Source organism: Bos indicus, chromosome 22 (assembly GCF_029378745.1).
Source record: "Bos indicus isolate NIAB-ARS_2022 breed Sahiwal x Tharparkar chromosome 22, NIAB-ARS_B.indTharparkar_mat_pri_1.0, whole genome shotgun sequence".
NCBI classification, from domain to species: Eukaryota; Metazoa; Chordata; class Mammalia; order Artiodactyla; family Bovidae; genus Bos; species Bos indicus.
In genome coordinates this window covers 30,555,993-30,573,609 of record NC_091781.1, presented here as the reverse complement: position 1 = coordinate 30,573,609, position 17,617 = coordinate 30,555,993, and the positions used below count along the sequence as shown (strand labels likewise).

Sequence of the window (17,617 nt, the reverse complement as noted above, 5' to 3'; positions counted from 1 at the left end):
GAGGCTGGAGGATCACTGCTGCTGGTGGGCTGTGTTGTTTTTTTTTTTGCCTGGCAGCCTCATGAATGTCAAATGTGCTTGTAATCTGAATACCATTCCAGATAGAGCAGCCTTTAAATTCACACTTCATAAGACTCCAGGGAAAATAAGCTACTAATGAATGGTATTTACAGTGGCGGCATCTAAGCGTGCCTTCATTTGCTTTTCTAAAGTTACTGTGTAAACTACAAGTAATTAAAAGAAACACAGAAAGTAGTTCCTCCTATTAAATTTGGTTTGGGCTGTGTGTGTGTATGTGTGTGTGTATATATATATATATATAAATATATATATATAAATATAATTACTGAAAAGCTAAGCTGAGTGAATTTGCCTCTGAACTCAAAGTGTGTTAAGGCTGTGGATGCTCCATCCTCAGAAGCCCGAAGCCTTCGCTGCGTAAACTGGGAAAACGGTTCTCTAGAACGCCGGGCAGGTGCTCAGTGAGAACGGGAAGATTGTTCTATCGCCTCTTCAGCCAACTTTGTTCCTCTTAATGCCGAGTGTGTCCATTGTGTTTTCATCACTATCATCCCCTTAAGGAGCCTTTTTAAGACATCTGCTTCTCTGTGCCCTTCCCTCGGGAAATTTTAATTTTGGCCCATTGAATGGGCACAAGACTTCGTCATATCTGTGTCAAGAACACAGGCTTCGAAGGTCCCCAGGACCCTGTCCACCTATGAACTCGGGAGGACGGCCCTGCCCAGGTAAGTTCAGTACAGTGTACTCTAGTCCTCTCTCGATTTGGCCGTGACTTGATTGTTTGGTAACTGAGATGTGCAATAATTAGAAGGCTTGACAGATGCCAGGGCTGCCCTGGTACTCACATCGGGGAGGTTACCTCCTGCTCAAACCCCGTGTCTTCACCCCCCACCACTGGTAACACCGGTTACGTAAGGACGGCTTGGTTTGTCAGTAGGAGACAAACATCCTGCAAGCTTATTATGTAACCTTGAGCAATCTGCTGGAAACCTAGAGTCTAACTCTATCGCTTGAACAAAAACAGTTTACTTTTACCAAGCGAACCAGACCCAGCCTCCTCCCTCCGCAATGAAAAGATGCTAAAATAGACTGTAAAAGAAGGAGAAGAAATAAAAAAGCTCTGCTTTCTCTTTAAACCCGTGAACAATAGAAGGTCATGTGATACAGTAGCCTATCATCCAGCACATTAATAGCTGTGCTAGAGTAATTACACTTGTGGTATTTTTGCCTCAAGTGAAATTCTGAAATAAGAGGATGGAAATTATGATACTGCTGATAAATATTAATAAGTGAACTTTTAATTTTTTTGCCACAATATTCAAAATGCTAAGCATCCTGCTAATGCTGAAGCAGCCCGATGTGTTTGCCTCCAGGGAGTACGATGCTTTGTGCACTTAAGAAAAAAGTTTAACGGAATTAAAATTTAATATCTAATTAGAGCGAGGCTAATATATTTTGAAATGAGTGGGGGAGACATGTCCCTCCGCCACAGAGTCGGGGCGGCCGCTCGTCTTACCTGTAAAGCTGCATTGAGAGGTGTACAGTAGGCGTGGCTGGTCTGCATGTTTTTAATAAGGGAAGGGTTACTGTGTGAGAGAAAGATAAAAACTCAAAGTTAAACACAATCACCCCCCGAGTTCTTTGCTAAGTCTTAAGCTTTCTGGTATCCTTCCAAATCAGAAATGTCTCCCAGTCCCCAACCCAAAGCAAAGTCGGGTTTCTCCCTTTCACCAGGGGCTGGTCTGTGTGAACACCTCTGAGTTGGACAGACCTTGCTCTTCAAGCAAACTGGGGGTAAAACTGCGGACTATGTAATAATTAGCTTGGGCACTTCCTCCGTGGATGAGCCTTTGTCAACTTGGAGCAGCCGCCCTGACGCCAGCAGGAAGGCTGATGCTCTGGGATGTCAGTGAGCAAGGTCTCCTGGGAGTGGGCGGGAGGAATCCTGGCTCTTAAGCGTCTTCAGGATTTGAGTTCTAGAACAAATGCTAGAGGAATGGCAGGGTAGCTCTGAAGAAGAAGTCTTCAAAGCTCATTTACTGCCAAAAGGAAAGAGAGGGGTACTCCAGGGAGGGTTGGTCAGCCAAGGCTGGTTCGTCTCTCTCGCACAGCCAAGTTTGTGAGCATACAAGAATATGTCCATTTACTGACCAAATGATGACAAGATACTGTTTTAAGAACATCTCTAGATAGGAAGGATAAAAATACTTAAAAAAAAAAAAAAAATCACACATGAGGATATGGTCAGAAAGTGGGGGTGGTTTTGGGGAGGAAATTACCTACATTGATCAATGATCCTTAAAGGAAGTAGATGGATTGTTAACCAGTTTCCTTCCTATGCTTGGAGCACTTTTATCATTCATTTTTACTACATTTATACTGTTATACTGTGTGAGCCAATAAAAGAAATTTACCCCAGTAAATACACATTTTAACTCTAAAGAAGAGTTTCCTTTTCACTTGGAGGAATTAGGGGTCACGCAAAAGCACTGAGTTATAGGGGTCCCCGTAAAGCTGCTGAATCAAAAGACAACCCGTATTTGCATTAAAGACGTCAAAAAAGCATTATTCAGGGCGCTGGTGTTCCAAAGGGAAACAAGAGCAATACATGTACAAATCACACGATTTAGTTCCGTTGCAGAAAGCCGTGGCACTGCTACGTGGTGAAATGCAAAACTATTATGGGATGAGTCAACCATGCAAAGCCAAAGCAACAGCAGAAACAAAAAACAAAAGCAAGTAAAGGCTCTTACTGTGCGACAAGCTCGTCAAAGTTTTCATCGGGGCAGTATTTGCGAGGACGGCCTCGTTGAATATGGCGGCCACGTTTAAACTCTTCATCATCAACTGTCCAAAAGGACCCAAACTCATCCTCTACTCTGATAAAGCACTTATGCAGTGAGAGGTTGGTGCGAATGGCACCCTGGGATAGGAGCAGCAGCAAAGGAGATGAAGTGGCAACAAAAGGAGAGAGGCAGGGTTGGGGGCAGAACAGACATCCAATACAGGGAACAGGAAAAAGAAAATAAAATGCAATAAGCATAAGCCAATGGTTTGTGAGGGTTAATATGCATCGCCACCTAAAAGCTACTAGCATGTGATGCAACAGAGACCAGCAAGCAGGGCAGGGGACTGGCGGGCATACAAAACAGGAGGGATGAAATGCTTTTTTGCTTCCCTTCACTGAGACAACGTGAAACCAGGTGTTTGGTCTAACACCGTCTAGCAGCCAAAGCCTCTACGTGACACTGGTTAGCGCGATCCAAGCTAGGCTAAGAAGTTCAAACATGGCGGACGTACCCACTGATCTTTTGTGGCCTTCGTTTTTGGAATTCTACTTCATCCACTGTCCATACTGCCCCTTTAACGTTTTCTACTCGCACAAAACACTTGTGAAGACTAAGATTATGACGCACTGCATTCTGCAGCAAGTATAAAAGAGAGAACATTTTCTATAAGAAAAAGACTCCAAAAACAGCAGTAAATTCAGCCTAACAGCCCACAGTTGTAAACCCATCCCCAAGAGCTGCAGCTCCCACCCCTAGGAGGACCCTCCTGTGCTGAAGGGTGCCTCTTCCAAAAAGAAAAATCAAAATCCAAAGTGATGAGTTAACTGTACTTTGGCATTTTCGCCTAATCTCTGGTAATAGTTAACCAGAAGTATTTTTTAATATGTGTATTAGCCCCCAAACAGGTTTCACAGCCAAAATGTAAAAGTAATGTTAATATGACTTCAAAATCAGGAAACAAGCATAAAACAGTCCCTTTTAAACCCACTCGTCTCTCATACTAAAATATTAGCTCCCAAATATGTTTCACAGCCAAAATAGAAAAGTAATGTTAATATGACTTTAAAATCAGGAAACAAGCTTAAAACTGTCACCTTTAAACTCACTATCTCTCATACAAAAATGGTTTAAGTCATTTTGCTGCTGCTTTTTTATTCTTTGAAGTTTTGGCTTTAACACCTTTGACCCATTTTCTCAGATTTCTTCAGAAGAAATGGACACTGGCTGTTTACCACTGAGAGCACCGCCTCCTGCATCTGACAGGATCAGAGGATGACATGACCCTCACTGGATGAGCATCCATTATCAAGCTATGCCTTACCTTCCCAAATATATAAAAGCTGGCCCTTACTAGGGGTAAGTGCTTTAATTATCAGAGAAAATGCCAAAGGGAACCATGAGTAGAACTCTCAATGGCAATTTGATGGCTTCTATTTACATATAACTTTCTTAGGGTAAAAAGTAAATTCTGGTCACTCCTGAACTGAAACCCTTGACATATGTAACCTACCAAAGGAGGAGCTCAACTGAAGGGTGAAGAGTTTTTAACATCTCACCTTTCCTGAGTTTCAGGAAATTCCACAACCCTTACCAGGTAAAGTACCAAGCACAGCTTCACCTCTTCAGTTCTCCTGGTTGAACTTATTGACACTCAAAACTGGACAGGAGGATGTTTCAAAGAAACCCATGTCATTTACTCCCAACTTTCTTCTTACAGGGAATAAGGGGACAATGGGGGCATAAGAAGACGATACTAATACCACACCTCACATCCCTCCTAAGTCCTTCACTTTATTTCAGCAACACTGCTATCGCTCAAACATTCTGTATTCCTTCCCTTCACCGCTTCCTCTCTCCCTGATCCTTTCCAGGGGCAGATCTTGATCTGTTCTTTGAGAGGTGTTTCCATTTTTGGATAATCACCACTGGTGACTCTGTGAGGAGTCATGCTAAAGAAGGGTGATTTTTCTGGTCTCATTTAGAAGGTAATGAGATAAATTTTATCACATGGCATGATGGAACTGCTCACAGAAAGAAGCCATAGGATAAATACTCAAGGAATTTTTGAGCAATGTCAGCATAATTGGGGTGGGTTCAAGACTTTCAAGTGACTACAAAAGGATACCCCTGAATCAAACAGGTTTGATAGGTTTCTATCAAACAACAATCTCTGGAAAATATTTGGCATTATACTTGGTAGGACATATTTCTCCACATATATATGAGTCTTTAAAAAGCATTTTCTTTTTTATATTGCACAAAGGCAGAGATAACAGTAGACCCTTAGCATTCTTTATCTCCTAGAACAACACTGAAGTGCTTGAAATAAACCCAAGTTTCTTACCAAAAAAAAAAAAAAAAAAAAATCCAGAGTACATGTATCCAGAGGACACCAAACTGGGAACAGAAAGCAGCATTTCTCCTCATCCTATCATATCTACTGTTTCACAGTAAGTATCAGATGTACAAAACTGAAAAAGCCATGTCTGAAAAACAGGACTGCTCTAGAACTGTCTAAATTGTACAGCCATATAAATTAAGATGTAAGGTCAAAACTTAAGTTTCTGTTTTTGAAGACTGTACATCCAAGCACAAGCAACTGGAAATAGAGAATTTCCCAGAAAAGGTGAGTGAGCTCTTCTCAGTCATCACTTTTACCTGGAATTTTAACTTTTGTGTAAGATCGCAGCACAAATAGGACATGGAGAGAAAAGTGTATGTATTTATGAATCATTAAATACTTCACCTAGGACTGTTTATATGAATGGCATTTTTGCCGGCACTTTACAGAAATGAAAAAGATAAATCTCAAGATTTGAGCCTAAATATCACATTCAACACTGGTAATTATTTTAAAATCTGATCATTTGCTATTTGTAAAAGGGAATTAGAAGAAAATGTCTGCTTCATGTTTATACTTCCTAAATTCTGAAAAGCATTCATAGCTGAAGATTATTTTATATTTTCTCTTCCTCGGGGCAGGCTGAGGAAGAGAAAGGAATATTTTGAACCAAGTTCCTTCAGTGCCCATGTGTCTTAATAGAAAAAAGGTACATTGGGTCATTATTCATAACTCTGTAAGTGTGAAGAATTAATTCTACGGTTATATTCCTTTTGTTTTAAAAATGCTAATTTATGACAAATGTAGTACAGGAAATGTATTTTCCATGTTTGATTTCCTCCCATATAAAGTGAATAAGCAGCAAGGAAAACTTCTAGTTCAAGCAAAGCATGTTTTATTTACACCCTATAACAAACCCCTATCATCTTTATAATAAAACCATGTAAAATATTTGCATTTTAAATATTTCTAAATGTCTTAGAATTGGGGGGTTATAAGAATTCTAGATATTAAATATGCAAAAATAATTAATCTCCAATAGTACCTGCCCCTTTTTCTACAGCAAAAATATTATTAAAACAGAAATTATAGTGAGGAAATCCAAAAATTGCTGAAAGGTTAATCTAATACAATGCAATCAATACTAACATAATCTATACACTAACTGTGGAACTTGGATTGAGGACTGTTGTATGATCACAAGCCTTGCTGGGGGCATCCCACTTGGAGCTATGGATGACTTGTCTAGAGCAAATGGTATCAGTCATTTATTTCATAATTACTTTTCTTCCCCACAGTTAAATGAATATCTGACAGTCTCTTCACTTAAAAAAAAACACACAACTTTTATACATACATACACATACATATATATACATATAGGGTTCTCCTGTAGTAACTTCCATATACTGTGCTGGTGTTTGGGGTGTACAGCCTTCTCCACTTATCTCACATTTACCTCATCATTCTTCCACATTACTAATGGCTAAAGAAAAAAGTTATCTATGCAGTCTCTGCAGAAATAAATACTGATGGTGGCTAAAGACCTCAAGGCGTGAGGTTTGTGTACACAAGACAATCTCCTCCCCATTCCAACCAGAGAGAGGCAGACAACTTTGGTCCATGTGATGCCAAAGTAAGGGAGTCTTCCATCCCAGCATTTTTAACGCCACAGTAATTATTTTCTCAATCCAATATTCCTACAAATTAAGACTCTCTGAATGTATCAAAACAATATTATTGTAACTTACAAGACGTTACCAACAACAAACTCTCCCCTGTAAACGGCAAGATCCAAGACTAAACACACCTGCAACAAAGCTTACCTTCCACGTGGCGGCATTACGTCGGAAGTAAGCAAACATTCGTGTGAACCAGTTATAGATTTCGTTTAGTGTTAGCTGCTTTTCTGGAGATTCGAGAATGGCCTGTGAAGTGAAAGTAACGGAAAAAGATAATTTATGACCAAATCAGCACAACTGTCATTATACAATTTTTGGAAAATAGAAACTAATTGTGATGCTGAGCTAAAGCCTGAGAAAGGTTTCACGAAATGATCTAAGATGAATGGTTCTATTTACCAGTTCAATAGCAAAATTCAAAATGGAATTATCTAATTGTTTTGAGTTTTTATTTCTGTTTCCGTACAGAAATATTAATTTATTAGTCATTCATAAAGCTGAATCAAAGAGAAATGCAAAACATTTCACTAGCTGATTAAAGCTCAGTAATTATTTAGAGCCCAGATTAATTCTAGGGATCAGAGATTACTGTAGCTTGTGATAATTGACTTGCCATCTTTAAACAGGCTCATTTTCACTGTTGTGTGAAATGAATTTCCTAATAATCACATCGTATTGTAATACTTAATCAAAAGCAATTATGTTATATATTGCAGTTTTAAAAAACCTTATAGAAAAGGTTTTAGCATGCTTGCATACTAAACGGTTTTAAATCTACTTCATCAATATATCCCTGTACACATATACCTTCTGATGCAATTTCACAAACTGCATTGTTTACTTACCTGCCTAATTAAAGATGCATATGTAAATGGTGGTCTAACTTCTGCGTTCTTATAAAATTCTTGGTTCTGCGCAATATCTGCTAAATAAGAATCATTGTCCTATTAATTATCACTTTTTACAAACAGGCTGGTCGACAAGCACTGCTGATTACAACTCTATGTGAGGCAAAAATAGAGGATCTACCTGAAGAGATGGGCACGTTGTATTTGTCTGAGTACCGCCTGCGGATGGGGCCCACCGTGTGCATGCTGGTGGTGGTGATGACGGAGGGGCCTTGGGTGGCGGGAGTGATGGGGGCGGTGGGGGTCGTAGGAGTGTGAGGTAAGCTCTGTGGAGAAGCCTCTGACGCAGACTTGGAGAGGGTGACGCTGGACACCAGATTCAGCTGTGAGGAAAGGGAGAATGCTTAGAAGAGCCACCGAGAGCGCACCGAGGCCCAGCGGGAATGACACGGGGAGGCCTGGCCAGCGCTAGGCCTCTACGTAGACGTTTATCACCAGCTGAAACAGGAGGGACTTCCCATGTAAAAGCTGTTTATTAAAATTTCTAGCATCCTTTCCTATGATTCTTTTTATTGTAGTTGTCTTACAGGTACACAGCTAAGTGATTCAGATCCACACACATATCCTTTTTCAGATTCTTTCCACATATAGGTTATTAAATATCTCTTGCAATGTTCTCCTTTCCTATTGCTGAGACAGTTTTTTTTTTTTTTTTCGAAGACAGTTAACTAAGTATTTACAGACACAAAAGGGGTTACCTAGCCTGATGAGTGTGAGAAATTCTGGGTCATGATGTTTCTTTAATCACAACTTCACACCCCTCTTTTATAGCCTACTATGCCTGGTAAAGCTGGAAGAGGGAGAGAGAGTCCGTGTAGCCCCAAAGAATACTGATGCTTCAGGAAACACCAGTTGAGATGATACAATGATGATACAATGGTATTGACCTGAGCTCTGTGACAAACCTTTCTGAATTGGGCTAGTACAACAGAGACACTATTTTTACTTACTCTCAATAAAAGTCAAAATTTTATTTAAACAGCCACATGTTGCCAGTGGCTGCACCACACTGGGATAGGCTCACTCAACTCCATGATGAAACTTCAGGGTTGAGAACTACTGCAGAAAGGCCTGGCCCATGACCTATTAAAAAGAGTGGAACCAATCCACTAAACATTCATTTAGCTCCATCAGCTGGCAGAGACTCCTCTTTGAAAGCTTTATGTGTCATCTTCGTTAAACTCTATCCAATACAGGATTGGAATCTGTTCATTTAAAACAAACATGGCATAGGAGAGATCTGGAACTATAAAAAATAAAATCTCATTTTTTTCCTTCTAATTTCAAATGTGTAGTAACAAAATGGAGTAATCTAGTGCTTCAAGTAAAGAAATACCTACTAGTTATTTGCAGTAGCATGGGGGAAGACGAACGAGTCCTGTTTTGGGGCTTCCTTCCTATTACCTGTTTTGCCTTTGCCTTGAAGTGTTTCTCTTAAAAACACTGGAAATATAAGCCTATCCTCCCCCCACCCTTCAAAAATCTGCTTGCTACTGAAACACTGTATCTGGCTCCACGGAAGAACTTGGTTGTTTTCGACACAGTTCTTGCAGTTTACCCAGAAGTGCTCTCTCAGAAACCTGCTGCTTCTGCTGCTAAGTCGCTTCAGTCGTGTCCCACTCTGCGTGACCCCATAGACGGCTGCCCATCAGGCTCCCCCGTCCCTGGGATTCTCCAGGCAAGAACACTGGAGTGGGTTGCCATTTCCTTCTCCAATGCATGAAGGTGAAAAGAGAAAGTGAAGTCGCTCAGTCGTGTCTGACTCTTAGGGACCCCATGGACTGCAGCCTACCAGGCTCCTCCATCCATGGGATTTTCCAGGCAGAAACCTGCAGCTACCTCCAATCCAAAAGAGCTTAGCAGAGCAGGATTACTTGGTATCAAAGTGGAGCAGGAGCCTGTGGTCCTCATTCCCACCCACCATGTCCTTGCCTGCCTGTGGAGAAGCCTTAGCCAAGGAATAAGCTTGATCAGAGAAGTGAGAACACGCAGAAGAAACACAGGAAAACAGAGGAGACCCGATAGTAATACTGCAGCCACGAGGCACAGTCACAGACCTTTAGTCCCTCCTCAGGGGCTATGGATAATATTCTGAGCCACGTCCTGCAAGCTGTTTTGCAGATACTGAAATCCCCACCAGGCAAGAGAAGTTAACTACATGATGGCCAGAATGTAGCCATGACAGAAGCTGCCACAGTCCCAGGAAATGGCCTCAAGGAAATGGGAACTGACCGACCCTGGAAATGAAGATTAACTACTGAAAACAATCAAGATGATGCTGGGCAGACCACCGATGACCAACTTCAAGATGACTGTCAGAGCTGACTGCGCTGTTTCTGCATGTAGCCCCCTCTGTCTGTCTATAAAAGCTCTTGCCCCCTGATTATCAGCGGAGGGAGTTGGCCTTTGGACAGGCGCCTCCCCCCACTCCCCGTTGCTGACATCCAAAATAAAGCAAGCTTTCCTTTCCACCCACTTGGCCAATTTACCGGCTTTTGAGTGGTGAGCAGCTAGACCTGGGTTCACTAACAGTATGAAAATCTGCCTGAAACCAAATTTTGAATCACTTAACAAATTAAGTCTGTTTCACCACTGCAAGAGTCCTAAATCCAAAGCATTATTTGTAGAAACTATTAAAAATTAGATTCCTCTGAGATCTAATCAAAAAAAGATAAAAACAGAGGTCCAATTTGTTAGGAAGACTCAACCTTTCTCATGTCCTAGTAGTGAGAAATGTCAAATACTGTTGAGGAAATACTGACAGAAAAAGATAAACATGGTGCTGGAAACTGAATACTGGGTGAGGCTTTGGGTTGGGTTTTCCTTTTTATTCCTCCCTTGAAATGCTGACTCAGCCAACATCAGACACACTCCTCCCAGCTCCACCCAATTCCTACCCCAGGCTCCCTGCTACCTGATAAGAGCAAGCTATGGAGATGGCACCATCCTTAGGAATCCCCCGGTAAGCTGGGCAGACGCTGGGAGCTCTTTTTCACCAATGCTGGCAACTTCAGGACACACATTTGCAGAGCAAGTGCTAAAGTCTTGCAGAGCACTTACAGGATGGAACTGATCTGGGGGTCACGGGGGAAGGCAGGGGCAACCACCTCTTCACCTTGGGCCCTACTCACTGACCAAGCAGAGAAACAGTATATCTAAACATCCAACAGCCCAAGCAGCTGGTCTAATGCTCATGAATACACAACTTGTAAAAAGCAGATGCTGTCAGGCCTAAGAGTACCTGAATGCCCAGGAAAGTCATGGGCGCCCTCTGCAAACACAATGTGGTAAGCCCCTTGCCACTGCCTGGCTTCACTGAAGTTCTCACGCCATCACGGATACTTGAGATTCTGCACTAATATTTTACAGAGAAGCAGACAGGGTCTCATCAGAGATTAAATAACTTGCCCATATTCACAATCCGGACTCAAAATCGAATACACACTTGTGATTCTAGGCCCTCTGTATAATATTCTCCTTCTGCCCAGATAATGGGAAAAATAAACACGAATCAGGTTCCTTTTTCAACATGCTCATTTTTGGAAAGGACCTGGGGATTAGCTTTTATCCTGCTTATGAATGGCATTCAATAAATATTTCCGAGCAGACGACGGCAATGGAAACTGCAATGACCAAAACAGGAAGAGAGCAGGCGACTGCTGCCCTTGGAGGGCTTACCATCAAACGCAGACACTGACGAAGGGAAAACAGGCATCACAATCATAAAACAATTCCGAGAACCCACTCTGCTTTCTGGCTTCTTGGCTGAAGAACATTACCCTAAACACCACAGTGCTCTTTAAAAGGTAATGAAAATGATAATATAAATACAATGTCCTCAAGAAATATGCATGGTCCTTTCCAGTTCTGTGAGGAAGATCATCAAGTCCACTGGGTTCTAGCTCACTGCCAAAAGCCCAAACTCACAGAAACATTCAGCAAGTGCAGGCCCATCTTTTGGGAGCTCACCTACAAGAACAGACAAGCCCCACAATATGGGTACGAAGTCATAAAACGTGAAAAGAATGTCATTCTTGCAGCTCTGGCAAAGGTCTTAAGACTTGGACCGTTTCTACCCCAAAAGCAACAGTAAAACAGAAAATCCCTCCCGGTTAGCACAATCCCTGACAACAGAGAGGCAGCTGAATTTTCTGGAGACTGTGAAACACAGGTAACCAGGGGAAATCAACACCAAGCCAGGAGAGAGCAGAGAGGGGATTTTTACCAGGCTTGACAAATGACACCGTGATTCACACCCACCGCTGGGCTGTCTCTAATAAGCCACAGAGGAAGCAGCCAATCTCGGCTAATTACCAGATAAAAATATATTGTAAGGACCCTCATTAGGAGACGTGGATGGAGGTGATCTAATGATTAAATGCTGCAATCGACTGACCCACCATCAATGCACACTAGTGCAAGATGTCACGGGAATATTTTGTAGAAACAGTGATTTTATTTCGAGGAGGGGAGGCAGTAATATTTGTAATGATGGCTATGAGGTAAACTAATTAAAAGACAGTTCGGAGAGGAAGAGGGTGGCTGAGAGCAGCTGTGGCTGTTCCAGAACCAAGTGCCAAGTCTCCATAGAGGAACTGCAGTCAAGTGGAAAATTTCTGCCTGACCTCTGCCCTTGCTATTAATTTGCAGGGAAACTAATGACACATATACATATTCCCACAAAATTGTTCTAATTGCTAATTTGCCAAAGGAGCCCTGATTCCAAATTAAACACGACTGTAGCCTGTGAGGGAAGGAAGAACAAAAAGCTGTAAACTCCAAATAGAGGGGGCTTCGCCTCGTGAAATCATTTGAAGGCTGAACCAACAAGTTAATGAAATGTCAACCTTGTCAAGTGTGATCGAAGTTTCTTAACTTTTAAACTCCGGCTGCATGATCACATGCTGGTCTCGAGGAGAAACCATCTCTGGGGAGGAAGGTCACTAGGGGGTGAGAAGATGGAGCTGGGGGAACGTTTCAAGACAGGTTCTGTGTTCAAACCAAACCTGCTCTTTTAATTAAGGTCTCTCTGAAAAAAAGGGGACCCCTCCACCAACCCCCCCCCCAAATTAATTACAGACTTAGAAGAGCAAACTGGGAACAGTGAGAGATGTGCTGTAGTCTTGAAAGATTCATCTGAATTGTAAACTACTAAAGCTTAAAACATTCATCAATTAAAAATGAACGCACAAGTGCTTCATTCCGACTGTAGCTCAGGTTGGAAGACAGAATTTTTTCTTGGGGCCTAGAGCAGGAAGGGATGGGACTGGGAGGGTTTCTTTTCCTATTTTTCAGATTGTGTTCATTTTCTATTTAAAAAGAAGTTGCTATGTTTAGAAAAGTTAGTAACTCTGATATTTTCTACATGGCGAGTTTCCATCATGTGATGATTTCGGCAAAGATAATCTCTGAAACGCCAGCCAAAAGCTGAATTCTTATGTCACTTCAGATTGCCATAGGGTTTTTTATTTTATTTTTTAATTTCTGTCCACTCTCAACTCTCGGTTTTTCTCCCAGGACAGTTCCAGGGGGACTCTCCTAGAAATCTTACCCATCCAAACAACTGGAACCGCATCAGCTGCCCAATACTCAATATTCTGCTGAGCCCCTCTGTGAAAGAAAGATTTATCTTTTCGTTTTTAAACAGTAACCTCTGCTCTGTCTTTAGAAGACGGTGAGTCACTCCCATTTTTTAAAAAATCAACGCACTGCTGAAGTAAACCCAGGACAGAAACAGACTTGTCGTAAGGATTCCCATCAGAATTCCTGTGTGTTTTTGTTTGTGTTCCTGCCTTGTTTCAGAACAGATTCTGAGAACAAAAGGCAAACCTGAAACCCAGACTCTGAGGGACCCGCTGCTCAGTAGGGACTCTTGTGCCCACTCGTTTTTTTGTTGCTGGTTTGACTGACCTGAGCAGGTGAATTCTAGACACGAATCCCTTGCGGTCAGAGATGGCCCTTCTGAAGATGGAGGAACCAGAGGGATGTTCCCAGACCGCGGGGCGGGGTAGGTGGGTGTTGCTGGGCAGGGGGTGACCTTGAGCACAACTCCATCCGCACACCACCGGAGATCTGGGCCCGTCTAGGACAGTGACTGAGAAGGCGATCGCCACTGACACCGAACCTCAGCACGGGGGCTTCACGAGAAACCATATGTAAACATTGCTTGTTTTTGCAAATCTCTTTTTATGACAGCCTCAAATTACTTCTCCAACTCAACAGCCAGGCTGCAGCCAATAGCCCACAGGATCATCCATTTCATTAAGAGTTAAAGGACCCCCCCTCCACTTCTGGGGGGCTGGTGGGGGACACACACAGTTTTTATAGTAGCTAAGAACTACTTCCAAACAGTCCTAATTGCTATGGTTGGAGGAAAAGAGACTGTGTACAAAGGAAAATCTAATACTGCCTTTCGCTTCAAATAGCCAAGTTCCTGTGTTTTATAACATTTTCAGAAAGGAGATTCTACCTACACTGTAGTTACTTGCCCACCAAACCTGAAGGAATGTGGTTTCACCAGGGTTGGGAGCTGTTCTCTGGAGGGTAGGAATACCCTAAAGCTAAACCTACCTCTCATGTTCTCAAGATTATAAAATATGATTTACAGTATCTTCCCGACATTACGATAGTGAAAAAGTCTTTTTCAAAACTCCTTAACAACTTAATCAAGTATTAATACAGACATGCTTCTCAGGGGTAGTGGTGGTTATTGTTTTATCCTCTGAGTGCGGCCTCCCTCCAAAGAAACATCTCAGGAAATTCTCCATGGAGAATTCGCCCTCAAGCAACCCATGGTGCTGTTTAGCTCGAGAACATTACTGGTACTGCGTTGGGAACAAAAGAATATCACTCTCATTAGGACAGTTTACGATGCCTTGATTTTTCACTTGTGCTCCTCTGAACTTGGAAAAGAGATGAATCTTTGGAAACGCAGCCTACAACACTCGTGGCCATTCTGACCACGTGACAGGTCCAGCTTTAACCACTGTGTAACTCCCGTGCTAGAATCTGCAGCTGCTCTGGTAAACGTGGCCCAGCCTTAGTAACATTAAAAGCTTACAAATAACATTACAAATCAAAAGCTTCTTTTGGCTGACATCGGCTACTCTTTGCCTTCCTCCACTCTGATCTTCATCACAGACTTTCCTCTCCCAGTTCCCTTTCTCAAACACCTGCACCTATCTTAACCCTCGGCAGGAAGCATGAACGCGGATTTCCTTCTCCTTCCCATTCCTCTTTTACGTCGCATCTCAGATGGCATTGGTGCCACGAGTCTTCCTCTCTCCCACTGCCAGGGACGGTGGTCACACAGTCACGTGGAGCGCAGCTCTCCCACAAGACACACTCGAGGGCGGCACGGTCCGTCCTATTCTCCTACCCTGTGTTTCCCAGTCGCACGTTCCACAAATATTCACTGATGCAATTACTTTGATTTTAAATTCAGAAATTCTCTTTACAAAAACACCGCGCACTGCAATTTGAGTCCTGGGTATGATTACAAAAGGAGAGGTTTTTCTCCTTTTAGAAGACTTTCAAGCAAGCAGGGAGAGACGCTACAGGAGGCACCTGTGGGACAGGACGCCCGTGAACCCCTGTTCAGCTCACCTAGATGCTTCCCAGGGTGAGGGGTCGAGGTCAGACCCACGTCTGAAAACTTGGGACTCTCCCCAGATGAGAATATCCTCTGACAAGCCAAATGGGAACATGAGTTCCACAACAGGATCCAGCAAACACGTCTAGGGGCTGATGTCAGAACAATCCAAGAAGGTTTTGGCAGTTTCTGTGATGCAGTGAAATGGGAACTGGCTGGATGACTGGACACAGCAAACGACACTTACCACCCAAATGGCATTTAGTGAAAAGCAACGTTTACAGCAAAGCATTCTATCACTTAGTGACTAAGGATTTTAAAATAAACACCAAGTTCCTTTTAAACAGAAATGGAAAAAAGAAAAAAACTTCACAAACTTCCTGGCAAGACTCTAACATGAGCGTCCCCAGCAAGGGTTAGATCTGAATCCCAGGAACTGCTTCTTTCAAATCAGAGTCTAGGAGGATGTGCGTCTGAACATACACTGTGCATTCTATTATTTTGGGAGGAATAAATTAATTACAGGCAAAGGGGAGTCTTTTACACCTTAGAACTGATCAGATAACTCTATATCCCTAAAGTTGAAAGAATTGAGGGTTTGCTCTATGCCTGTGCCCCCTCCCCTTTTTACAGCAAGGAAGTAAAAATGTGTGCAAAACACTACATGTCTACCTTTTATAATTAATTTCCCAATGCCTCACCTATACATATTTTAATAATTCCTGATTTATAAGATGGTATCTATAATAAAATTTTCTATTTTCAAATAAATGAAAAGAAGGCAGGTTCTCTCTGGCAACAGAGTGTCACACAATATCTGCTTGTCAGGCACCAATTTTTACTTCTTACATGTAAGTTAAAGGATAAGGGATTTATAATGCTGCCTGTGAAAGGAACCACTTTTCACACACAAATGTGATCTTTTTTTTTCTTCCAAAGGGTAATACAACAGTACATTTACATAAACTAATCCAAACAATCTATGTATTTGACAATGGCAAACCTCACACAGGCGGCCTATTGTTGGTTTACATCTTGGAGTTCTTTATATTGGCTTGTAGCACTGCTCTAGCTGTCAAAGGTTTGACTTGGACTCCAAATAAATGGTTATAGAAGTGCTGTGCAGCGATATTGGACTTCTTTGCAAAAGAAAACCTGCTGTGTATGAATTCAAAAGCTATTAATTTTTCAGTCAAAAATATTCGTGCCTATTTCTTTTAATAAAGAAATACTGTGCTGAGCTACTAAGAGATAATGTTGACTAGTCGTAAAGAATTTTCAATAGAGCAGTTAAAAATAAATTTAGTAGGAGGTCCCCTTCCAAGTTATAATTTTCTAGCATGTAAAACACTTTTTTAAATACTAATGAAGACAAACCTTCCTGCCCTGTATGTTTCCGCCAGGACAGCTCTTCCCTGTTCACTGGCTGCTTAACATGGGTCCTCATGGAGAATCCCAAGGGTCCCTTCTGTGGCCTCTGGAAGCTTATGTATATGGCGCTCCAGGCCTGCACCCAGCCCCATGATGGCTCGTGGAGTGCCCCGTAGGGCGTCTCGATTCCTTTTCTGCTTTCATCCCCCCTCCTCTCACCAAGAAGCCTCATGATCCTAAACGAGTCCATTCCTAGAGTGCTGAGTCCACACATTATTCTAATCCTCATATTTAATATCTAACCTCATATTACTGTTTTTAATTCATGGAGTAAGTCATCTCATTCTCTCCCTTGTCGCTGGGTTTAGAGACACAAACCCTTTATCCTGGAGAAAACCATTTCCCTAATGAATGGAAACCATCTGAAGGATGTCCAGAGAGTTCCAAGATGATCAGCTCCCCTTGCCACCAGCTCAAACCACTGAAGAACTCAGTGGGATCATGCAAGGATCTTACCAATTTGTTTTAGCAGGGTTCACATTATTCTAGGAGCTTCATTAAAAGAAGGGGTTGATAGGAATAGCACCTAGAGCAGGGTTGACTAATGACTCCACAGTACTAAAAGGCCTTACTCTTTCTTTCGGGTGGCCTACACGTTTGGTCCTACAGCCATTTACTGCAAAATACATGGAAACCAAGGGCTCTTTCCTAGTAAAAATGGATGTGCAAAGTGTTTAATGATTTTATGTCCTATATCTCAGTAATGTGTTCTGTTTCAGACATTAATTTTGTCTGCCAACTGCATCTTGGCAGGCTACCATATTTGCTGGGTTAATAGTCTGACTCTGTTTTATTTCTATCACCATAAATCATACATATATGGTGTATGTTTGCTTTATTTATAGAAAAAAACC

At 42.0% G+C, this 17,617-nt stretch overlaps 1 protein-coding gene across 25 annotated transcripts in view; it reads right to left on the bottom strand.

Moving 5' to 3' along the window:
• Positions 1 to 17,617, bottom strand: part of FOXP1 (forkhead box P1) — a 625,482-nt gene that overhangs the window by 13,175 nt on the left and 594,690 nt on the right. For 22 of the 25 annotated variants that reach the window (XM_070777107.1, XM_070777099.1, XM_070777097.1 and 19 more), the window contains 5 exons: positions 7,863 to 8,064; positions 7,679 to 7,758; positions 6,978 to 7,079; positions 3,322 to 3,443; positions 1,538 to 1,607 (listed from right to left, as the gene is read on the bottom strand). In XM_070777107.1, the coding sequence (XP_070633208.1) occupies positions 1,538 to 1,607; positions 3,322 to 3,443; positions 6,978 to 7,079; positions 7,679 to 7,758; positions 7,863 to 8,064 (576 nt within the window). Of the gene's footprint in view, positions 1 to 1,537; positions 1,608 to 3,321; positions 3,444 to 6,977; positions 7,080 to 7,678; positions 7,759 to 7,862; positions 8,065 to 17,617 lie in introns of those variants that run through there. The other 3 variants (XM_019984427.2, XM_070777109.1, XM_070777108.1) reach the window with 2 other exon arrangements.